This window comes from Phodopus roborovskii, unplaced genomic scaffold (genome assembly GCF_943737965.1).
Source record: "Phodopus roborovskii unplaced genomic scaffold, PHOROB, whole genome shotgun sequence".
Classification (NCBI taxonomy): domain Eukaryota; kingdom Metazoa; phylum Chordata; class Mammalia; order Rodentia; family Cricetidae; genus Phodopus; species Phodopus roborovskii.
In genome coordinates, this window is record NW_026125391.1 from 14,635,446 (window position 1) to 14,660,727 (window position 25,282).

Sequence of the window (25,282 nt, forward strand, 5' to 3'; positions counted from 1 at the left end):
ACTCTGAATGACCAGCATTATTGTCCTTAGTTTTATTGGTTCATAAAAAGACATTCAGAGAGGAGTTAGAGAAGCCACTGAGTATAGGACACACAGGCTTCATCTTTAATTTAAGAGCCTGTGGCTCCTCCCACTTCTTTGTGACTTTGCAACCTCCTGATGGAGTGTGGTGTCTGCAAGTGATCAGATTAGTCTCATTTTAGAAATGGCAGTCTGAGTGAAATGAGTCCTGCCTGCTGACCACACCACTGATTTCCTGCTCCTGGCACAATCAGATAGACTCCATGTTTCTTCAACTATGACTGGTGACATACACTGAATTCAGCTCCTGGAGAAAGGCTGTCTGTTTGAGGTCCTTTCAGCATCGTACTCTCTGGGTCAACAATATAATTACTGGAAATTAAATACTGTGAAGGGGTACTGCTTTTCCTTGGGTAGGATCCTGGTTACCAAACCAGCAACTAAAGAGTACCACCAAGTTTTCCCTTGCTCACAACAACTGAACTCATTTTTAAGTTAAAGCTCATAAGTTAGTCTTTCTCTTAAAAACAAAACAAACAAACGGACACTAAGCACACTCAATGTCGTCTACGGACAGTTTCTTCACTGTTCTCTAGTAGCAAACTGGGCCCTCTGAAAGCAAGTGAACCCTTGCAGAACCCTGTGCTCCTAGCATGCTTGGGCAGACAGCCACAGACAGACACCATGCCAGGAGAAGGAGGGAGAGAGGGAGGGAGGGAGAGGGAGGGAGAGAGGGAGGGAAGGAGAGCTGGTGGGTGGGATAGGAGAGATAGCCCATGCTAAGCTGATAATGCTAAGAAGCCAGATGTCTAGAAAGGCAAGGAAAAACTAAAGAGGGGAGTGGGGCTCCCCCCAAGTCCAGGTGGACACATAACTGAAACCAAAGTCAGAACAAAACCATCACCGCCTCCGATAATCTGCCTTCAGCTTGCCTCCCTGCCCTCATAGGCTGCTCCACTGTATGACTCACAGCCCTGCTGCTCCCACGGAGCATATGAACTAATCTTGTTTACTTCACATAATTGGGTGTGTGCCTCATTTGTCAGATTTGAATGAATCCTGGCTGTAATAAGCATTTTAAAGCTCCCAGTTGCATAATGAGTTACTAGCTTCAAAAAAGTAAGACAGGTGAGAGCATATTGAGGGGTTGATTTGTTCTGTGCCTGGTGCCCAGTTCTGTGCCTGATGCCCAGTTCTGTGCCTGATGCCCCATTCTGTGCCTGATGCCCCATTCTGTACTGGTGACCTATTCTGTGCGGATTCCCCATTATGTGCTGGAGCCCAGGTCTGTGCCTGATGCCCCTTTCTGTTCCTGGCACCTCATTCTGTGCTGGTGTCCAATGCTTCTAATATTCACCCAATTTAAAAATGATTTCAAGAAAGCAAGTTCAGCTTTTGGGTGGTCTGTGTATCTTCACTTTATCGAAGCCAAAGGAGAGCAGAGTGGAGCATGTGAGTAAGGGCATACATTTGGGGATGAGCTGCACTGGGATTTAAGTCTACCAATTGATAATTGTAAGCATTAAGAAAGATCTTTAAATTTTCTGAGCTTAAACTTTCTCACCTGTTGAGCAAGGCTGATCAGAGCTACCCAACGTAAAATGCTGTTTGTACAAATCATACATTCAATATAAAACTTTATAAAAAGAAGTAATATCTGTATGTTTATGAAAATAACCTAGGAAAATTCAGACTGTGCTGTCTATGAGATACCTGTTTTACGGGGTTGGGTTTGTTGTTTTGGTTTGGGGTTTTTGGTTTTTTTTTTTTTTGTACTTACAACTGTACTCTCAAAACCACAGTCAGTAGTCCAAATAAAAGGCCAGCTAGCAAACCCAGGTCCAGCCCCAGGATGATGGACATTATGCATGTAAACACCCAGATAACCTAGAGGGGAATGGAAATGAAAAGAGTTACATTCGTTCATCAGATAACAGTCAAGCGATTGGAAACAAATCATCCCAAAGATCCAGAACTATCACAGAAGACATCAAGCCTTTGGCTTCTCTACACTACTCTAAGTTTGCTCTGGAGTTCTGAAAATTCAAACTAGCCTCAGGAAATGGGACATAGTGATGTGATAGGAGCAGCCAGAACCGAGCCCTGGTTAAAGAAAGATGTGCGGTGGTCTCTTACAGCATCCGTCTTATTCTGCTTCCACAGACGAGGAACATCACACACCTGCATGAACATCCCTTTCAGGTTGGCAATGACAACAGCTGCCAGGACTGACTGTGCAGAGATAGCAAAGGCTGTGTTATTCAAGGCAATAGCTTCCATGTATCAGTTTCTAATCCTCCCCCCTTTCCCTGATAACAGTCTAGTGAAGAGAAACTGGTTCACAGAAAAGCAGGGTTTTACCTTCTGCAAGGGTTCCAGAAGCTTCCCCAGGGCAACAATGGCGATCATTACAATGACAGCTGAGATGATGCCAGCAACCTGAAAGATACTTTCCGTGAGGTGGGCTCACCCTGCTCACCACAGGTGAGCATAGGATCCTGCACAGACACACTTACTATTCCCCCATCTCTCCTTTTTTGCTCAGTATTTAGAAAAATAAGCACTATTTCCTAAGCTCATGCTAAACAAAACAACAGAGCAGTATATATACACTACCCACTATTGCTGAGAAATGAAAGAAAATGTAAAAAAAAAAAAAAAACCCCACAAAAAACAAACAAAAAAGGATCCATAAACAGGAGAGAGGCTGAGGGTGTGGGACCTATTCCTGGCCTGATCAAGGAATCCTTGGCCAAGGAATTCTCTGCTGATACAGCATGGGGCATAGTTGAATGGAAGACTAGAGACTCTGAAACAAATGAGAAAAGACAGGGAGCCAGAAGCAGACAAGTTAGAGAGAGGAGGGCACAAGATGGACTGAGCCCAAGCACTGCCCATGAATAGTGTTCTAGCTAAAGGAAGCAGGTACATGGCGAATGGAAGAGGAGAACACTCATTCCATCTGGTACACTGGTCATTTATGTTTATATATGGGTCAGCCTGGGCAACATCGTGCAGGTATTAAAAATCTAACTTCCTTTTTCTATGATCTTCTGACGACTCCATGGTCTAGGTTTCCAGCACCATGGTTTACAGCTCCCTCTTCTGTGTAAGAAGCTTGTGTCCTCCTCCCTCCCCCCACTTCATGTCCTCCTTCTGTTACTTGATCCATATTTATTGAGCCACTTGCATCTAGGCTTTAGGGATTGGGATTGGTGAGAACTATATTTGGAGACAGGAACAACTATCTACGCAACTCTGGGCAGGAGATTGGCCATCATTCACCAAGGATATGTGATAGCTAAGTTTCTAATTATAGGGCCAAGGCTAATTTTGATCACAATATTAAAACCTATAAGGGATTAATTACTTGAATTTACTGTATAAGACTGGTTTGTGGGAAAATTTAGATTTCATGTCTTCGAGAAGATTCTATTCCTGGCAAGTTAATTATTGTTAAGTGAAAGGTAATTCGAATTATGGAGTGATTTGTATTAATTACTTTTCTATGAGCCAGCCTAAGTCAGAGTAGGGGCAAGAGAAAGGGCAGGAAGGAGGTTTAGCCTCCACAGTCCACAGATACATAGAGCACAGTTAAAGCCTACAATTTGCTCTTCAACAACTGTCTGTTTGGTACTCCTTAGGTGACAGGCCCAGCACGTGTCACAGATGCTAAATGGCCATTCCTCCCTCAAGGTGGAGAATGCTCAGCATTTAGTAGTCAGTGTGAGCTAGGATTTTCCATTGTCTCCTTTAGTCCTCACAGCATCCCTTTGAGGTAGGTATGATTAATCCCATTCAGCTGAAATCAAGGCTCTGGCACAGAATAGGCGAAACCGCACAAGAGGGCTTGATAGTTTGTTTGGTCACAGTTCACTGGATCTCAGACCAAGGTCTTAGACTCTTAACCTTAGAACTTAATATGCTTTCCAGTAATTAAATATCAAGCCATTTTTGCTTGTTTCCTTCTTCGATGCTGAGCTCCTGGCATCCTGCCCTCCTAAATATAATACAGGCCAGTGTACAGCAGAGGATATTAACTTACCAGAACTCCATTATCCCTGAGCCCTTTGCCAAGGAGGTCACTTTACACATTATTACCAGGGCAGGCAGCCCATGCCTTGTTTGAGCCTGGAGATAACAGCAGGAGAATGGCCATGTGTAGCTGGGATGCAGCTGCACCCTCTTAGGGCCATGTGTCCTGGGGAGCTTGTCAGTGCCCACTGCAAGCAGCAGGGGCTGCTGCCAGCTTCCAATACAACAGGCACAGCTTTGGGATTTGGCGCTGACACAACTCCCCCTGGCTTTTGCTTCGTAGAGCATGCTGGGTTCCTTTACCTGTTTCCTCTAAGCTAGAAGTAATTGCAAAAAGCTTTTTAAAAAATGGCCTGTAAGAATTAAAATTAAATTTTGTTTCAATGTAGCCAAAAAATTGGGAGAGACCGTTTTTTTTTTGTTGTTGTTGTTGTTTTTTTTTTTTTGGTAGGAGAGGAGCATCACGTGTGTGGTGACATCATCTGTACTAATTTGGTAACATCCATGTTGTGGGCACATCAAACATGCTGTGAGGACACTTATAGTTCTTCCTGGGCAGGTCATTGTTTCCTTGTCATTAGCTTTCATCCTTGTGTCTCTGCCTCAACAAAACCCTTGAAGACTGTGTGTGTTTTACATCAGTTTGGGTGTATTCTCCTTTACAGCCTTGGCGTTTTTTCTTTCTTCCTTTCCCCCCCTAGATAACGTTCTTTTCTATAGCAGGAAGCCAAAGCCTTCTGAGTCTGGACAGGAGGACAGTCTTGGTCCCAGGCTTGGCTTTGGTATGTGTGGGGCTCAGAGTGTTTTCTGGGCTTTCTGACCAGCCTCAAGAGAATTAGCCAGGTTTATGGTTACCTCGTGAAAGCAACAACCAAAAGTCATATTTAAAGGGCAAAATTAAAGCTGTATTCAGAACTTCAAGAACAGAAGTATTACTCAGGAAGAAATGCCAAAATGTTACAACAACAACAAAAAAAAAAATTCGTGTCTAACAAATTATTGTTTGTGGGACTAAAAGCCTCTAGAGGACGTTGCTGGCTTCTGGAATGGAAATATGAATAGAAAGTACAATAACTGTCTCAGTGGTTAAGAGCACTGGCTGCTCTTCCAGAGGCCCTAGGTTCTACTCCCAGCAGCCACAAGGAGGCTCATAGCCTTCTGTAACTCCAGGCCTGAGGCATCCAATACCCTCTTCTGGACTCCCAGGCCACTGCACATATGTGGTGCTTGTATATAAGTGCAGGTAAAACACCTACGCATGTAAATGTAAAAGAAAATATAACTTGCATAGCTGCAAAGAGTGTCGTTTTCCCATTGTGGTAATGGAGATGGAACTCAGGGCCTCAGGCACACAGCAAACATTCTGCCACTAAACCGTATCCTCAGCCTTACCCCCCTTTTCTTTTGAGACAAGGTCTCACATCATTGTCCCCAATGGCCTCAAATTCATTCTGTAACCCAAACATTTCATGTAGATCAATCCTGCCTCAGCCTCCCATACAGCTGGGACCACCAGCCTAGCTTAGGGATTTTTTTTTTTCTTTTTCTTTTTTTCCAGACAGGCTGTTGCTTTCCCTAGATAGCAAACTGACTGTCCCTGGTTAACCAGGTGAGTGTAGAACACTGATACATAAGGATTTGGCAATTGCAGTTTCAGGAGTTTTTGATAAGGGTTAGGCAAGTCACAGAGATGAGGCCCAAGTGGGATCCGATGAGGAGACACAATCCCTCTCTATGAAGACTAATTGTCCCGTTCGATTCTTACAGGAGCCTCTCTGGCCACCCCCCCCACCCCACCCCACTGCCACCCCCGTCTCCTGCGAGCCGGGTTATGCCACTGTCACTGCATACCTGTGTCTTTCCCCCAGTGCTCTCCTGGACAGCTGTTCGAGACAGAGCAGTGGTGGCCACAAAACATGAGAAGAATCCAGAGAAGATGTTGCTTATCCCAAAGGCAACAAATTCCTAAGGGACAGACTGGGTTACCATGATGTTGCAAAGAGAATGCTTGCCAGACCATCAAGTGTCCATCAGGATGGCTTAGTGGCTACGGGTACTTGCCATGCAGACCTGATGACACAAGTTCAAGTTCCAAAAACATGCAGAGGTGAAAAGACAGAGATCTGACCCCACAAAGTTGTCCTCTAACGTCCACACAAACTGTGGTACACAGGCACATGTGTACACATATCACATGTACATATATTTAACATACATTTAAACAATCATTTGAAAGGGGAATAAATTACCAAGAGTTACTTGCCAAATTAAAAGCTCTTTGTCTAACTTAATAGTTAATTTTATGCTCCTTTTTTTTTTTTTTTTTTTTTTTTTTTTGGACACAGGGTTTCTCTGTATTGCTTTGGAGCCTGTCCTGGAACTAGCTCTGTAGACTAGGCTGGCCTCGAACTCAGAGATCTGTCTGTCTCTGCCTCTCGAGTGCTGGGATTAAAGGTGTATGCCACCAACACCCAGCTTATGTTGCTTTTGATCTGACTGAATTACCATTTTTAATTAGTGTTTGTGCCGCCGATTTTCCTCAACTTGACACAAGCTGGAGTCATTTTGAAAGAAGGAAAATGCCCCCACCAGCCTGTCCTATGGCAAACCTAGGGCATTTAGTTTTCTTCCTTCCTTCCTTCCTTTCTCTTTTGTTCTTTCTTTTTCTTTTGGTTTTTCTAGACAAGGTTTCTCTATGTAGCCCTGGATGTCCTAGAACTATCTTTGTAGATGAGGCTGGCCTCAAACACAGAGATCTGGCTGCCTTTACGTTCCAAGAGCTGTGATTAAAGATATACACCACTACTGCCCAGCCTGTAGGGCATTTCCTTGATTAATGATTAATTGGAGGGCTCAGCTTACTGTAGCAGTGACATCCCTGGGCTGATGACTCTGGGAGCTATAAGAAAGCAGGCTGAGCAAGCCATGGGGAGCAAGACAGTAAGCCACATTCCTCCATGGCCTCTGCATCAGTTTCCGTCTCCAGGTTCCCGCCTTGAGTTTCTGCCCTGACTTCCCTGGATGAGAGACTGCAAAGAGCAAGCTGAAATACATCCCTTTACTCCTCAGGTTGCTTTTGGTCATGATGTTTTTATCAAAGCAATAGAAACCCTGACCAAGACAGTGTTCCTTTAGCTTTTTTCTTAAGAAGCAAGGTGACTAAGCTTGCATGCTTAAAAAAAAAAAAAAAAAAAAAAAAAAAGCTAGCAAGTACAGGAGAGAAATATCAGCTCAATAAAGGTCAGTGAAAGACACCATCAGTTTCCTTAGGTGACACTGAAATTTTCTCAGTTGTGTTTTCTTTACCCATTTTTAGCCTTATAAAACTCAGCTTAACAAATAGGTGACCATACCTGGTTCCCGTCAATTAGATAATCGTGCTTGGTGGCATAGACTTTTCCTACAGACACTGCAATGGCATAAGCCACCACAGCGATGGAAAAGGACGCAGCCAGCATGTCAGAAAACAGGCCCACAGACGGAAGTGCAGGAGGCAAGAACCTAGTAAATAAAACAATGCTGTGAAGATTTGACAACGTTTTCCCAACCTTACCAAGCTCTGTGTCCACTCAGTTACATTGTACACACGAAAGGACATGGCCCAAGAAAACAAAAGCACCTGAAATGTGTAAGTAGGAACCTCTCTCTGCTTTTCTAGTTCTTAACCAGAAGTTAGGGTGATCTCACTGGCTGCTTGAGAAGGCTTTCTGTTGTTGTTTGCTTTTGTTTTTATGCCCTTGACATGAATAAATATGTCACTATGGATTCTTTAATACAACTCCATCCATGCCATTTCACATGTAACATTTTCTCCCACAGAATTTCACCTTCAAGGTCTTTGGCAATACAAAAGATTCTAGGTATGTTATAAAATCGAGTCTGCGTGAAATGATGTCAGTTCTGAGGAAGAGACAAAGCCTGTATGATACTGAAAGAGCTCAGCAGAAAATTCTAAAGAGCCATGACATTTAAAAATCTTAATTTAAGAAGGAAACCCTCATCCCACAATAAATTTACATAATTAAATCATCCTCCACAGTCACTAAAATAACACAGTGATTGTGTTTTCACAGACTATTTAACAAAACCAGAGTTTTTTCTATAAACTTTTCAAAGAGAAATAAACATAGAAACATGATTTTGAGGTTTGTCCCCAGATGGAAAAGTTAGGAGGGAGAGCTTCACTTGCCTACAATGTCCATATTGTGCAATCCCCAAAGTCCCCAGCCTTTAAAACAAATCCCTCCACCTGTGTATCTTAAATAAATATAAAGTGGGAAGGGGAGTGTTAGGGACACTGTAGAGAAGTTTTGAGCTGGTGAGCTTCCCAGAGTACTATTGAGCCTGTCCCTCATTTTGATATGAGAACTGCAACCAGGAAGACAGAAACGAATGGCTTGAAGTTTTAGTGGGTCCAGATTAGGGACTGGATAATTGGATAGTAAGACCTGCCAGGGCTCTGCTGTTATAAGACTTTCTCTCAGCACAGTAAATTTCCAGACTTCTCCCCCCCCCCCACACACACACCCCATCCCTTCCCCTTCCCTATGTATAGGGCCCAGAATGGAACCCAGCTGTAGACAGTCAGCATGTTAGAAACGGCCCACACTTGAGTGACTCAGCATCACATCACCTGCTAGCCTAGATGTGACTTTAAATCTCACCTAATAGGACGCCTCCAAGACCCAGTCAAGTCTACTTCGAGTAACTAGAGCTCTGTGAAAGCTAAAGCCTGAAAAGATTTTAGTTTTGATATATAGCATGGTGCTCACTGCCTCCATGACTATAGCATTCTCCAAATATTACCCAGTCCTTGATTACTGAAGTTAAAAATTGTGTCATATGAAGTCAAAGGACTCGGTCATCGACTGACTTTATGACTTTGGGCATGGTGTTTAAATCTACTAAATTATTTCACTGGCTGTAATAGGATGACTGTGCCCTCCTCTCATGAAATTTAATGAGATATTATTGTGTAACTAGTTAGCTCCTTGCTACTAGTAGTGGTCAGCCTAGGCTGGAAGAACCTAAACCCACCACATTCCCATCACTACTCTGCCTTCTTGCTAGACTTCAATGGTGTCAACCATTTGTCCAAAATAAATTAGTGGGGGCTCTGTCTGTACATCTTCTAATGACCTAATTAAGAATATATTCTATTACCTGATGTGACACTTCCTAAACTATATAATCACCCCATGGGCCTGTTAGCCTGAGCCAACCCACTCTGACCCAGTCATGAAGGGAAGAGAGCACATGAACACATATTATCACATATACTTAACCAGAAGACATGAGAATGGGGAACAGTGTACCCCCTGAAAAGGCCCAATAACACTTAAAGGGGGGGCTTCACAAGTGTTAAACATGCTAATTAGATGTTTCACTTCAGGTTGGATATGAATGTTTGGCAAATGTTCCACAATCCAGCTAAATAAGGATGGCAGTCCGCAGGAAACAGCCATGTCTGTTCTATCATACTGTCTTTCCTGGGCCACACTTCCAAGTTCACTGCAAAGGACACCAAGTGAAAACAGTGGCACTAAATATTATGACAAAGAGCACTTCTGGTACTGACTGGTGAGAGGGGAACCAGTCACTGAGAGCAGAGACAATATAAGCTAGTAAAGGGAGTGAGATTCAGAGCACAAAAGCATGAGTGAGCGCTCGCACATGCGAGTGCACGCTCCTGCACGCGCACACACACACACACACACACACACACACACACACACACACACCATGGAGACAGGTGGGGTGCAGGAAAAGCACATGTTGAAATGAATAAAAATGGGACACACTGGAGAATTGCAGGAATAGGAGCAGCTGCATCAGGAGAGAGGCAGGTAGCTTCAAGGTTTGAGTGAATCCCTTTGGGATACTAAGACACTGACTAGACAAAGATATGTTGTGCTTCCCTAACCTACAAGGAGTAGAGAGCAGGACAGAGCCACCCTGCTGAATCTCCCTCCCCCTCACGCCTGCCTGCTAATAAGCTTTGTGTTCAGTCTACTTCCTTTTCATCTCTCCAGTCCCTACACTCTATTTCATCACTGTGACCACTCTCCTTATCTCATACACTACTGGAATAGATTCCTCATCTGGTTATTTAGCTGCTTTAATTCATTGTCTACAGTTCTAACAAAAATGGTCATTCTGATGCTTTAAAACTCTCCAACCGTGCCTCAAAAAATACTAACACAGACACAAATAAACCTGGCCTTTCATGGTGGTTTCTATGTTTAGCTCACCTCTCGCCTCCTCTATCTCATTTTATGCTCCAGCTGTAATGAACTCCTTGTTGCATCTCCAAAGTGCCATATTCTTTGGTATAAGCTGCATGTTTCATTCAAGTGTCCCATTACCTTTCCCTGTCACCACCCTGCTTATTCAGCATTTCCTATGTTATCTGGCTGATTAATATCATCCTTCAAATATCAAGAAGTTGTCCTGCTTCTAATATATAGCAAACTAACCTCCACCACAGCACTTATGCCTGGAGGGTGACTGTGTCCTCACTAGATTGGGAATGACCCAATGAACATCCAGCACATTGCCTACCAAATGGTAGGTGCTTCCACACAGATAAGTGAGGAGTATAATTATCTGAAGTATTGTTTTTGTGTACGAATGATAAATGTCAGGCAAATGATATAACGGGTTACTTTAGTCATCTCATGGGAGTCTTGGTTTCCAAAAGATAAGCACAACTGTCTCTTCAACCAAAAATCAAGAAACTCAGGAGAGCTGGAGAACCACAAAGAAAACAGAAATATTTGAAATATTTTGATGGAAATGTACTGATGCAAGACATTCTTAAGATTATCTTTGAGTATCAGAATACAGAAAGTAAGGAAATGCTCTAAAAATCAAAACCAACCAAAGAGCCTGCCATAGTGGAATATGTACAGTGGGACATGGGAGCTAATCAAAAGAGCCTTAAATGGCCCCAAATAGACAACTTGATCAATAGCAAAGTAGCATTAAAGTACAACTCAGAGTATGACATAACTACTCATGAGGTCACATTGACATATAGACAAATGGGGAGAAGAGACAAGCTTAAGTAGGGGGAACAGTCACCATTTGGGGCTATGCAATGGGAGGTTGTTCTAGGAACTGAATGTCACCCCAACCTTCAGAGAGACGGAAAGAAACTGCCAGTAGTAATCTGATTGGAGATGCAGGAAGGAGGCTCCTTTCCCTTCTTTGGTGCTGTCCTCGGCTGCTAGAACATTCTCATTCCTATTCTGGTTTCTCATCTTTCCATGTCACCCTTTCCATTACAGATGTATTAATATCATCAGGATTGTTTCTATGCTACCAAGTTAGACATCCAGAACCTTTCTTGTGGCTTATTTGTAATGGCATGGCTTAGGGAGTTTATTCCCTCAAGAAATGTTTTCAGAGAGCCAGAAACAGAGATAAATGCCACAAACAGGATCACTGCCATGAAGGGTCCCCCAGAGCTCAGTTAGCAATCAGAGGACGAGGCTTGACCAAAGGGCAGGAGACTGGAGATCCTGAAAAGGGGAGTGGCCAGGGACTTTTTCATGGCACCAGAAAAGACAATGTGAGTAAAGCTGAGTGAGTCCCCACAGCAAGCCCTAGTGTAGGGTTCAAGAGGCAGGCAGGCCTGTGCTGCAGTCCACCTCTGGCCTGTGCACACAGGAAGCTAAGGAAAGAGATCTGCATTTACACATGTCTGCATGAGCATTTGTGACTACAAAACAACTCAGTGTTCAGGGTGGAAATTCCGAATCTCAAGTTCCATTGCAACTTTCGGCATGGTGTTTCTTCCAGTCTTAAAACCCTTACAACCTAAATGTGGATCTTCTGGTGTAGAGTTTCTCAAATTTACCTGATCAGAAGAATCACTTGAGACACTTTTTAAAAAGAATCCATTCCAGGCTTCCTCCAGAAAGCCTGAATTCATACGTTTGAGGTGGGGAGCAGGAATTTATATTAAACAGGGTCAAGGGTGTTACCAAAGGATTCGTTTATAATACTGGAATGGGTAATATGTAATATAAGCTGCATGTGCAAGTTGTTTTTCGGATACCTTTAAATTGGTATTAGAAAAACTATAAGATATTTACGCAAATGGGATCATTTGCTGGGGCAGCGCTGGGAGTTTCTGTTACAGGCACAGAAAAGCTAGGACACTGGGGGCCACTGCTGACTGCAAGGAAGAGAAACTACACGATTGACTGACCCCAAGTCTATTTACAAATGCTGTAGTCACTATTGTAGATGTGGCAAGTACATGGGCTTCCTCTTAACTGTAGCGTGAGCCACTTCATCTGCTCCACATTTTTAGGAGAGCTCTCAGTGTCATTTAACACGCTGGAGTTGAGGCTTCAGCTGTGAAATTACCCCTGTCATTCAAAAGAACTTTCCCAGGCCCACACAAGTTGACAGTGACAGAGATGGTTTAAGGCTTTTTACTCTTCTAATTCACAAAATGTATAAATATATGTGAAATTTGCATGAAAACAATGCAACTTATTTATAGGTATGAAAGAGAGCATGCTTATCTGCAGTTGATTACAAGGTAGAGAATTCCTTAAAGTTCATAATGCAATCGATGCTAATTGTGAATATGCTCATATTACACTGTAATTATACATGCGTGTTTTAATCAGGAGTCTGGTGCTGAATATACATGTCCTGCCACTGTCTAAGAAAATGGAGCATGTATGGTCTGCTTTTAACAACTGGCCTGAACTTGATCTCCACATGCACTGTTCATCTGATGTTTTGTGCACATGGCATTTCTTCAAGATCACACGAAAGTAAGACTATCAATGGTGAAGCGAAACTGGTAATAAAAAGTTTCATTTAAACAAAAGTACTGCCTTAGTTTATTAGTGCTATCTGAGAGGAATGCCACACTCACCCACTTGGGATGGACTTAACAATGCCAGCATTGTAATTTTTTTCCAAGTTGGCCCCATAGGAAATGGCAGTGGCAATTATTGTCTGAAATAAAAGAAAGAAAAAAAACAACTCCATTGGCTTTAACAATTCCTTGCTTGTCACCCTAATCAGGGCTGAATTTTCTGACCATATATTTTACTTACCACAATCACTTCTATAGGGATGGGGACTGGGATTTTGTGTTTAAATCGATCATTTAATTCCTTAACAGCCATACAGATGATGATGGTAAGTAACCCAGCAATGAAATCTGCAATATTGGTGTTGCTGATATTTTGAAAAATCTCAATTAGTGTCTGTAAAGAGAAAATGGGTGTATATGACATATGCTACACAGACACATAAACAGTTCATTCCACGAGTCTTACGCAAAGTATCTGAACAATGGGGCTGGCAAGATGGCTCAGTGGGTTAAGGTGCTCGCTGACAAGTCTGCTGGTCGAGTTCCATCCTCATCCCATATGACTGAAGGGTAAAACTGATTCCTGAAGATTTCCTCTGACCTCCATACCTTTGCTGTAGCACACGTGGAAACATACAAACACACACACACACACGTACAAACATACAAATAAATGCAGTTATTATCTAAACATCACAAAAATGTATTGGCTAATACAAGGATCATTAAGCACATAAAATTTCAATAATATACATGTGCATAAATAATACAAGGCTATTATTAAAATTATAAAAAAATGGATCGACTAATACAGGGAGCATTAAGAACATGCAATTTCTAACATCCACACACATAAAGTTACTAATCGTGATTAACTTGGAGAGGTGATTTTTTACATTCTTGTGTTTGTTTATCTGATTTTTTTGGATAAAATGGAGACATTTTCAAGGAAAACTGTGGAATTCTTTTACGTACAGAAAAATAAATCAAATTTATGTGTTAAAGAAGTTGTATAGATGCTGTTCAGAGTTCTCTATGTAGATAGTGCTACTGAAACCAAAGTCTGAAAACCCAAAAAGTCCAGTCACTTTTGTTTCCTTCCCAGCCAGCATCCTAAGTAATATTCTTCCCCCAACCTGAATGATGCAGAAAATAACAACAAAAGCCTCCAAAAAGTGTTCCACGTGGAAATCCAAGTAGTACTGATCAATTCTTTATGGCAAATGTAAACCACTGAATGGGTACATAGGACAAGTATATAGTGGGCAGAGAAGCCAGCTCAAGGAAACACATTTTGTTTTGTAAACATAAGGTCTCAGGGACACCAGAGTCATCTTCCAGGGAGTCAGTAGGGAGACTCCCAGGTAGAACAATGACATCTTTGTTCTGTTGTTCTCTTAGGTAAGTTGTGTCTCAAGGAGGCAGCTCTCAATTCTAAGAGACAAGCCATGCCAGTGGCTACTTTCTTTTGATTGAGTCTGCTTATAGCTAGTTTTAATTTGACATAAAGGAATGGTGCATCTTAGGAGTTAAAACATGTATCTTGGTTTGTTTGTGCAGATAAATGAAATACTCTAAATAATTATGATAACCCAGTGTCAGTCATATAAGGAACATCCGTTTATTTTGCCAGCAGCCTCACCTGTCTGAAGTGATGTGGCAAGTAAGGGGGTGGAGGGCCTTTTAAAAACAAAATTTATCTCAGCAAGTGTTTGGGCTGGGATTTAGTCATTTAATTTGGAGGAAGCCTTTTCAACTTTCTCTTCTAGACAGCCTTTATACTCTCACATTAAACCCAACATATCATTAAACTCTGCTTTCCAGAGACACTTAAAATTGCTGGACACAGTTATATTGGGCAACAAGATGAAGTAGATAGCTGCAGAATGAAAGAAAACTGGGAGAAATACTACCACAACTAAATCCCAGGGTGTCTCACACAGAAGGCAAGAAGCCTGGCACCTACTCCACAGGCTTGTTGGCTCTTTACATAATCAATTTTCTTTTTAAAAAACCAAGGTCAATTATTTGAGAAATTCATACAATGTGTTTTGATCATACTCATCCCTCCCCCAGATCCATTCCCCTCTCCATTCACTCAATTTTGTTTTTCCCCACCCCAATTGTGTTGCACAAATATTCTTGGGTGTGGGGGCCTACCCTTGTATAATCGGGTTTCTAATGAGAATTCTTACCAATTCATGAGCTAGGTATAATGTTTTGATTGTGTATACAATGAAGGCTTACTTCTCAACTTGAAATGCAGGGGGAGGAGAAGTGAGTTAATTTGGAAATCACGTGCCTGATTACAATCCTAGCATTCAGGAGGCAGAGGCAGAAGAATCTTGAGTTCAAAGCCTGCCTGAACTGACTCTTTACAATAGAGTACGAAGAGAGTTCAACAGCAGCCTGTCTCAAATCTCCCCCCCCCCCAATCTCTGACGTGCACATGCATGCCATTTGGAACAATTATCCTGATCACAAAAATATCTGTTTGACCTTACCAAAAAATCACCGTAGGGGCTGGGGAAATGGCTCAGTAAAGTGTCTGGCACTCAGGTATAAAAATACCTTAGCACCCAGAATTTTAAAAACCCAGTGCTGCAATGCCTATCCAGAACCCAGCCCTGGGGAAGTTAAGGTAGGCCGATCCCTGATGTTCTCTGGCCACCAGCAAATTGATGAATTCAGTGAGAGACCCTGTCTCCAAATCAAGGTAGACAGTGATCCAGGAAAATGCCTGACATCAGCCTGGGCCCCTAAACATGTGCAAACACATGTTCATGCACACACTCACATAAATATGTATACACACATACATTTTAAAAGTAATTTTAAAATCACTCCATGATTCTTATTTAGTTTTTGAAAGTTGTCCTAGCTTGGTTTCTGTTACTGTAATGAAGTGTTCTGAGCAAAAGCTACTCTTGAAGGAAAAAGTTTATTTGGCTTACAGGTCCACAACTTGGGTAAGCCAAGGCCAGGACTGATGTAGAAACCACTGAGAACGTTGCTTACTGACATGCTCAGCTTTTTTTCTTATACAATCAGGACCACACACCTGCCCAGGAATGGTACCCAGTGAGTTGTGCCCCCCCCCCCACATTAATCAAGTAAGAAAATGTCCCACACATGTGCTCTCAGGCCAGTTTGATGAAGGCAACTGAGGTTTCTTATTCTCAGGTGACTCTAATTTGTACCATATTGGGAAAAGCCAGCACAGAAGTTAGTTAAACTTTTGAATAAAACGAACCTAGAAAGATAGCTCAGAGGTTAAGAGCACTGGCTGCTGTGCCGGAGACCTGGGTTTCATTCCGAGCACCCACATGGTGACTTAAAACCATGTATAACTCCAGTCCCAGAGGATCCAGGGCCCTCTTCTGGCCTCTGTAGTCATGGTATACATATGGTGCACCCATACATAGATGATTGGAAAAGCACCCATACATAGATTGAAAATATGAGTGAAAAAAATATAGAGACTCCCTAGTGCAGTTTAAATGCTACAAAAAGCAAAACCACACACCTGCATTGAGCAAAGAATGTGACTTATTGTTGCTTGCATTGTGAGCTCAGCATTTCTACAGTAGAAAGTTCTACAATAGAAAGTTTAATCTGTGTAGGAAATAAATATCTTAACTATATAAATGAAAATGGTCAGACTGTTGTCAATAAAAGCAAATTCCAAAAATGTGCTGAACAGTAATTATAATTTAATTTTTTGTCACAGTTCTAAATTATAAATCAATATAATTCTGCAGTTTAGTCTAGTAGTCTAAACACAGATCAAATCAAGGTATCAGTTATGGAAAACATTTTTATTTATTGTGATGTTTAAAGAATTTTAAAACTACTTCATTTGGTTAATAGTTCTCACCTAGTGCAAAGCCATAAGAAAAAAAAAAACTTATGTTTAATATGTTATCTGAAAATGCATTGGTAACTTTTCGAGTTGGCTTTCTTTTAGTTCTTCTCTGTATGACAGTAACAACCTTTTACAATCACCTTTGCCATGCAGAATATCCTGCTACAGGTACTGCCTCTCTCAGCATTACTTTCTTTACCATAATGGTGTAAATTTTGCACACAGATTTAAGTTTAAAACTAACAGATTCAATCATGCTAAATGTTACTCTCAAAAGTCGTCTTTGTAGTAGATAGCTCTTACACACAATTAAATTAAGTTGTCTGGCCTTACACACAATTAAAATCTCAACTTTGGGCAGAACTTTTTTCAGGGCAATCTTGATGGGAGATGTCAGTTTGTAAATATGTATCTCTTATTGGTTAATGCATAAAGCCCTGTTGGCCAATAGGAAAGCAAGATAGGCGGGACTAGAAGACAAGAAAGATTCTGGGAGATGTAGAGGAGGGTCAAAATGAAAGGACTTGAGAGAAGAGATCTGGTCCCTCTGTCCGGTAAGATAAGACCACATGGAAACACTTAGATTAATAGAAATGGGTTAATATTTAAGACAGAGCTAGCCAATAAGAAATGCTAGTAACAGGCCAACAGCTTTATATCTAATACAGTGTCTCTGTGTGTTATTTGGGGCTGATGTAACTATGGGACTAGGCTTTCAGCAAACTGCTCATAACACAATCTTACTTTCAGAAGAGGCAGTAGTACAGGTACCATCAATTAGCAACCAAGCAAAGCAGCAACCCTTGCCGTGGTGGTTTCAATGGATTCTTGTGTTTTAATGCTTGGCCCATAGGGAGTGGCACTATTAGGAGGTGTGGCCTTGTTGGAGGAAGTGTGTCACTGTGAGGACAGGCTTTGAGGTCTTAAATGCTCAGGCCAATCCCAGTGTTTCCCTCTCTCTCTTTCTGCTGACTACTGATCCAAATGTAGACCTCTCGGCTCCTTCTCCAGCACCATGTCTGCCTGCCTGCCACCATGCTTCCTGCCATGATGATAATAGACTGAACTTCTGACCTGTAAGCCAGCCCCAATTAAATGTTTCCCTTTATAAGAGTTTCTGTGATCATGGTGTCTCTTCACAGTAATAGAAACCCTAACTAAGACACTTGTGTACAGAAACAACTTATCACGGTTAGCTTTTGTCACCTTGACACAAACTTGGACATAGCTGGGAAGAGGTAATCTCAATTTGAAAATTGCCTCCATCAAACTGGTGTGTGAGACATTTTCTTGATTACTGTGAGCTGCCCACTGTGAGCTGTACCATTCCTCAGCTGGTGGGCCTGCACTGTATAAGAAAACAAGCTGAACAAGCCATGGAGAACAAGCCAGTAAGCAGTGTCCCTCGTGATCTCTACTTCAGTTCCTGCCTTGGCTTCCCTCAGTGATATCATATTGTAACTTGGAAGTCAAATAAACCCATTCCTCCTCCAAGTTGCTTTTTGTCAGTGGTTTATTACAGCAACAGAACCAAACTAGAATACAACCTGTTTAAGTCAGTGTCCTATTGCTGTGAAGAGACACCATAACCACAGCAACTTGTATAAAGGAAAGTATTTAATTGGAACGGGCTTTACGGTTTCAGAGGTTTAGTCCATTATCATCATGGCAAGAAGCATAGCATCACAAAGGCAGGCATGGTGGACAAGACCTCTACAATTGAATTCCCAGGCAGCAGGAAGAGAGGGAGACTTGGCCTGGCTTGAGTTTTTGAAACCCCCAAAGCTCACCCCCAGTGACACACTTCCTTCAACAAGGCCACACCTCCTACTCCCTCTGAAATAGTACCACTCCCTAATGAACAAGCATTTAAATACAGGAGCCCACAGGGTGGGGGCTATTCCTATTCAAACCACCCACACAACCCATTCCAAGCTAAAGCTGACAAAACATGATAACACTTAAGAAGACTGTAAGATTTAAAAACCTGAGTGGCTGCATGCAGCATCCAAAGTATTATTAACACTAATTGCCAACAGCATCCTGCCACACTCCTTTCTGGCCTATCCTTTAGCATCTGTGAATGAGTTTTTCTTTCATTTCTCTAGTTCTTCTCATCCATTACTGAAGTTGTTGGCATGTCTTTGGAGTGGCCCATTCTTAAAACAAAGATGGTGTAGCTAACATTGTAACACATTAGCTCCTACATCAGGAAAAAAAAATCTTTCTCAACAATGTTACAGTATTGCCTGGACAATCCACTGCTGCTGAAGGACTCCTTCATATGTGACTGCAACAGTGACCAAAATTTTCTGTGTAGGAACCAAGGGCTCCTTCAGTCCTGTGTAAGTCTTTCTTTTCAGAATAAAAAGTCAATATTAATGATCACACAGGATAATTGAAGCACTTGCTTTCAACTTGACTGGCTTGTAAAGAATTTCTTGCAAAGTTCTGTGGCAGCATGGTCATCAGTTGTAACAAATATGCCACTCTAACATAGTATAGAATATTGGTAACCAGGGAGACTGGACTGAGGAAGGTGAGTAGATGAGAACCTTCTGCTCAAATGTCCTGTGAACCTAAAACTTCTCTTTGAAAAGTCCATTAACAAATTATATGACCCAGGGAAGGTCCCATGCCCAGGAAGACTTGGCCAACAGAAAATGGGCCCCATATTTTTTGTGAACTTTTTGTTTTGTTTTTGTCTTATTTGATTTTCATTTGTCTGTTTTTCTACGGGAGGTTGGGCATGAAGCTGGGTAGATAAGCACACAGGGAGAGATGAGGAGGGGAAAGGATGTGGCCAAAATATATTGTATGGGGGCTAGACAGATGGCTCAGATGTTAAGAGCACTGGCTGCTCTTCCAGAGGACACAGGTTCAATTCCCAGCACCCACATGGAATCTCACAACTGTCTGTAACTCCAGTTCCAGGGCTTCTGACACCCTAACACAGCACATATGCAGGCAAAACACCAATATACATAAAATAAAATTAATTTTAAAAATATATTATATGACAATTTTAATTAAAAAGTATATGATGCTTACTAAATTAGACTTTAAGGATAATATTAAACAGGAAAAAGTCACATTTTTTTTGTTTAAAACCTATTTTTGACTTTAGTATGTTACTTTTTCCCATGGCAAATTGGGGGTAATTGGCAGCTTATTTCTTTATAACCATATGCTAAAAGAACTAGCTCCCCGTTCTACAGGGGTCCAACAACTGCCAAGGCTCCAAGTGTTGGTCTCAGCTTCCCAAGAGCTGTGTGGGTAAAGGCCTAGTGGTCCCTGCACAAGAAAGTAAGCCTCCTCAGTAAGGTATGTGGTGGGTGGGGCATAGTCAATGTGTTTGAATATAGAGTAAACAATGTCTAGCCCTCACTCCATATTTATGGAATAGGTGAAGTCAGTGAATCAAAAAGAAGGAATAAATCAAGAGTTGATAAGATGTAAAAACAAGATGTGTCAGGGATGAAAAAAGTAACAGAACCTGTGTCAGAAAAAGGAAGTCTGACAGTTTTGAGAATTCCTGAAGGCCAAGGAGAAGGCTCAGCAGAGGAAGGTGCTAGCCATGCAAGCCTGCCAACCTGGATCTGATCCCCAGAAGTCATGTAAAAGTCTGGTTGTGGTGACATGTATCTGTAATCCCAGAGCTGTTTATACTGAGATGGGAGACACAGACAGGACACTCGCCCAGAAGCGCAGGAACCAGTCAGCCTGGAGTGGACAACTCACCCACAGGATGAACAAAAGAAAGCCTGTCACAACCACAACTTCTAAAAGTTGTTTTCTGAGCTCCCTGTGCACCATGTCATACATACATACAAAATAAATAAATAAATAAATAAGAAATAAAAAAGAATCGACGATGGGGGGGGAGCAAAAATGACCAAAAATCATGCTGAATCAAAAAACAGCCTGTGTTGGGGCTCAGAGATGAGCCTATTACTCTTACTCTGCTAAGTGGACAGACTACCAAACTGCCTTCTGAATTCATCTCTGTGCCCATAGAATGGAGCAGCTTGCAGACCTCATCAGAGATGCTTCTTTGTGCAGTGTACAGTGGTTAACTCAGAAACTCACAACTGACTGAAGAGCAGAGAATACGTGCCTTCCGCATGCTCATCTGCAAATGGGCTGTCTATATCACCCTCCCCGCAAGACTCAGCGACAACTACAGAAAAGGGGCAGGAAGTTTTTAAGAGGCAGACATCAGGGAGTAGAACTGTATCTTTTAGAAGTGATGGAACCGTTTCCTCCTGACGTCACAGCAGTTGGAGTTGCTTGCATGAGACCTACAACATTCTAGCGTGATAAAAGGAGCTCAAGATTCCACAGCGTTGACTGAGAAGCTCCTGCCAGCAGATGGATGCTGGAAAGAGAGTTGATTTTCTTTAAGGGTGTGGCGCTGGCAGGTCAGCCGCACATCCATGAGTATATGGGCAGCACAAAGTGGACCCGGTAAATTATGCAAAAGTAAAAAATAAAAATACCTGGGCATGGTAGTTCACTCTTTTCATCCCAACACTTGGCAGAGACCAGTAGATCTTTGAGTTCAAGGGCAGCCTGATCTACATAGCAAGTTCCATGTCAGTCAGGGTTACGTAGTGAGACCCTTTCTTCAAAGATTAAAAAGAGGAAAATTTGTGTGGGCAGAGAGACTGTGAAGATGGATCTGGGAGGAGTTAGGGGGAGGAATGGAATGTGAATATATTTAAAATACATTTTATGAAATTCTCAAAGAATTAATAAAATACTATAAAAAGGAAGGAAAACGGCCTGTGGTAATGTCTCTGGTGGGCTGGCTTCATCAAAGAAGACATCAAAGCTCACTGAGGTCTGTTCTACGGCAATGAAACAACACTAATCAGTTGAGCTCCTCTGTAGCAGATATTGTGCTTAATGATTTGTGCGGCTGGAGAGACAGCTCAACAGTTCGGAGCACTGGCTGCTCTTCCAGAGGAGCTCAGTTCAGTACCTAGTACCCACATGGAGCCTCAGAACCATCTGAAACTCCAGTTCCTAGGGATCTTCTTCTAGCCTCAGCATCAAACTGCACATGATACACAGATACACATGCAGACAAAACACATGTAAAGTTAATAAAATATTTCTTAAAGTTTTCAGGACAGGGTCTCACTATTTAATAAGCCTGGGTAGCCTCAAATTTGAGATTCTCCTGCCTTAGCTTCCCATTTTCTGAGCTTCCAAGTATGTGTTACATGGCTAATGAAAATTTTCTTATCATCATAACTCCAAGAAGTGGCCTTTATTATTACCATGATTTTAAAACTTAAGACCCAGGGTATTAGGGAATTATGTTTATTTTAAATTCTCATTGTTTATTCATATTTTTATGTGTGTTTTGCCTACATGTATGTTTGTGCACCATGTGTGTGCTTGGTGCCTGTAGACATCAGAAGATGGTATCAGATCCTCTAAAAGTAGTTACAAATGGTTGGGAAACAAACCATTTGGTGCTGGGAAACCATGTGGGTGCTGGGAAACAAACCCAGATCATCTGCAAGAGCAACAGGTGCTCACAAATGCTGAGATCCATTTCTCTAGCCCCAGGGCCACACAGTGTTCAACATACTCAAGGCCACACAAATAGAAAGCAGTCAAACCAAGACTCTGACTCCAGTCTTTTGATACTCAAATGTTATGACCATTAGCCCCATATGGTGCAACTCTTCCTCCATCTATTCTAACTGCTAGCCTAGTACCTGGCCTGCAGTGAGCACTTGGTAAAGGATGGAGTATACACCAAGTGATGAGGGATTATGGCACTGAGACAGCAAACATTTTTGACAACTTGCCCTTTTAAATGTGTGCTTGGCCATATATTGTTTTCAGATACTAATTTTTTTTTAATCTTTTAGCTAGGGCTGGCTTCAGACCACTATGTAGATGAAGATAACTCACAACCTCTGATCTTCCTGCCTTCAACTCCCATGTGTTAGGTTTATAAACATAGATCCAGTGATGGGAATTGAACCTAGGACCTCGTGTATTTGGCAAGCACTCTACCAACTGAGCTACATCCCCAGTTCCTTTTTTGTTTGTTTTTTTTTAATGCACTTTTTCATGGCTTCATTATCACAAGCCCCAAGAGTGACATCATGTCACTGTTATCACCATTTCTCAAGCATCTGTAACATACTTTATATAGAGCATATACTTAGATCTAAGAATGTCACATCCACTTCAGATGATCTAGAGCCTTCTTTTGCATCTCTTTTGCATGTTGAATCATCTTTGAATCTAATGTTCCTTTATAATTTTATAACTGCAGAAACATCTATATTATGCATTTTATGGATGCTCACAATTAGAAAGGGCTTGAGAGACACGTCTCCAATTATTTCATTTTTTAAAAAAAGAAAGAAGAAGAAAGGCTTGCAATAATAATTCCACAAAAATAACTTTTCTGGAACTTGCTATATGCCATCCCCTGAACCAATTACCCAATTACTCTCCTCTGACAGTCTAGTGAGGTAGTTGCTATTTGCAACCCAACTGTGCAATTTCTGAGGCATGGTGATTTGTTCATAAGACAAATATTAAAGTCAAAGTGTGAATCCAGATCCACCAAGCTCCAAACCTGAACTTGCAGCCACTGCCCTAGGGGTCACTTAGCTTATCAGAGGCAATGTGGGACCAGAATGCGAATCTATAACATCTCAACCCTGTTGTCTTTACTGTTATGCTGCTTCAGATCCTGTGATGTTTCTAAAGGCCCCAGAGCATCTGGGGAAGCTTTGGAGCAGTTGAAAATTGATGGTTTGTGTCTTTCAAAGAAGTGTGTTCTGAGTGTCCCCAGGAAACAGGTTCTCCAGGTTCAATCTGGAGAGAGGGAACAGGGATGTCTCTGCAGTGATACCACAGAACTTACGTAGATAATGGAGAGGATGCCATTGTAGTTTTTGGTTGAAACATTGAGCACGATCTTTAGCTGTGAGACAAGCACTTGGAAGGCGGCAGCTGTTGTAAATCCACCAACCAAAGGGTCTGCCAAGTACCTCACTATGAATCCAATCTGCAAACCTCCAAATACCAGCTAAGGTAAGAAGAAAGGAAAAAGTTAGGTGTTTGCCTGACAGAAGGAGCAATCCTCTGGAAATATTAACAAACTAAACTGTGTATCAGTGAAAATACTGCACTTCACTGCAGGCCAGCTCATCCTCAGGTGAATCACTTGCCTTCTGTTTGCTTTCTTTTCTCTGACTTTGGTGACAAGTGATTCTGATTTTTGTTTGTTTAGTTTATTTTTTTGTTTTTTAAGTTTTTAAAGTTTTCAAAGTCATTTTAGTATCTGACAAAACAATGTTATTTAGAAAACAACATTACAATTAATTTTTTTTTCTTCAAGGAGTTTTCTTTGCAGTTAGATGCATCTTCAAGTCTCCATATTTAAGTTATTTCAAATTTTAATCACTCATCTGCATTTACATGTAAGCCTGTTACCTGTATGATTCCAACTAGAAGAGTGAGGGTGCTTGCAATCAGTACTCTTGCCGCATCTCTGGTTCCGGTATCTAACGAGGTCATGTTTGATGCACTTCCGTTACCACTGGGCACAAGAAAGTGGTCATCCGGAGCCATGCTCAGAACAACAGATCCCACCATTAAACTGACCACAGGGAAAGGGCCTGGGGAGAAAGGCTTTGTCAACTAACCAATAATCAATCAGAGACATTTAGACTCAACATGTCTATGTACGATTGGGAAGGTGTGTGACAGTTGGCCGTAACTGAGAATTACTGTCTGAAGAAGCTGAAAAGTAGACATCTCAGACATTCCTGACTCAGGATAAGAATGCGATGTAGGTAGGCAGCAGTAAAGCAGTGTTGAGCACACTTCATGAGTACATAGGAAGGGTGCCAGCCCCTCCTTGTATGAGATCCTCATGGCACAGGGTGTGCCTCAAAACCCAAACCTAGTAACCAGGAAAATTTAAACCTAGCGAATGCCAGAGGCAAGTCCACTTGCCTCTTACTGACTGATTTAGCCTCTTACTGACTGATTCTTCTAAGTTGATTCAGTCAATAAGCTCCTCCAGGCACACTTCTGCAGAGGTTCAGAGGTCAAAAAGCTCCTCTCAGCCGCCTCTGCAGAGGTTAGAGCCTGTGAAAGACACACAGGCCAAGATAAGCTCACAGCATGGGGTTGAGGATGGGACTACATTTGTCTCAAGAGGTTCATCCAGACAACATACCTCACCAGCACATGGATGTGGCTGCAAAGTTACCTTCATTGCTGATGTCAAAGTCACATAAAATCAAAACATTTATTTGCTGGAATATTCCAGAAAAAAAACAAAAACAAAACAAACAAACAAACAAAAAACCTACCTTGAATGTTAGGAAGGAAAATAAAACTCATTGTGAGTCAGGCCAAGAAGGAATACAAAGCTTCTTCTAAATTGTCTTGGCAGGATTTTGCCAGCCTTCCAATATTACCTTACTGAAATGAGAATGTTCTTAATAAAATAATATGTATTTGGTGACTGT

The 25,282-nt window shown here is 41.8% G+C and overlaps 1 protein-coding gene across 3 annotated transcripts in view; it reads right to left on the reverse strand.

Annotated features, from left to right (window-relative positions):
* Slc26a4 (solute carrier family 26 member 4) overlaps positions 1-25,282 on the reverse strand; it is a 46,511-nt gene that overhangs the window by 14,100 nt on the left and 7,129 nt on the right. For all 3 annotated transcript variants that reach the window (XM_051175117.1, XM_051175118.1, XM_051175119.1), the window contains 9 exons: positions 24,237-24,421; positions 23,665-23,829; positions 13,140-13,292; positions 12,956-13,038; positions 7,410-7,557; positions 5,908-6,021; positions 2,383-2,460; positions 2,158-2,253; positions 1,802-1,908 (listed from right to left, as the gene is read on the reverse strand). In XM_051175117.1, the coding sequence (XP_051031074.1) occupies positions 1,802-1,908; positions 2,158-2,253; positions 2,383-2,460; positions 5,908-6,021; positions 7,410-7,557; positions 12,956-13,038; positions 13,140-13,292; positions 23,665-23,829; positions 24,237-24,421 (1,129 nt within the window). The remainder of the gene's footprint in view (positions 1-1,801; positions 1,909-2,157; positions 2,254-2,382; positions 2,461-5,907; positions 6,022-7,409; positions 7,558-12,955; positions 13,039-13,139; positions 13,293-23,664; positions 23,830-24,236; positions 24,422-25,282) is intronic.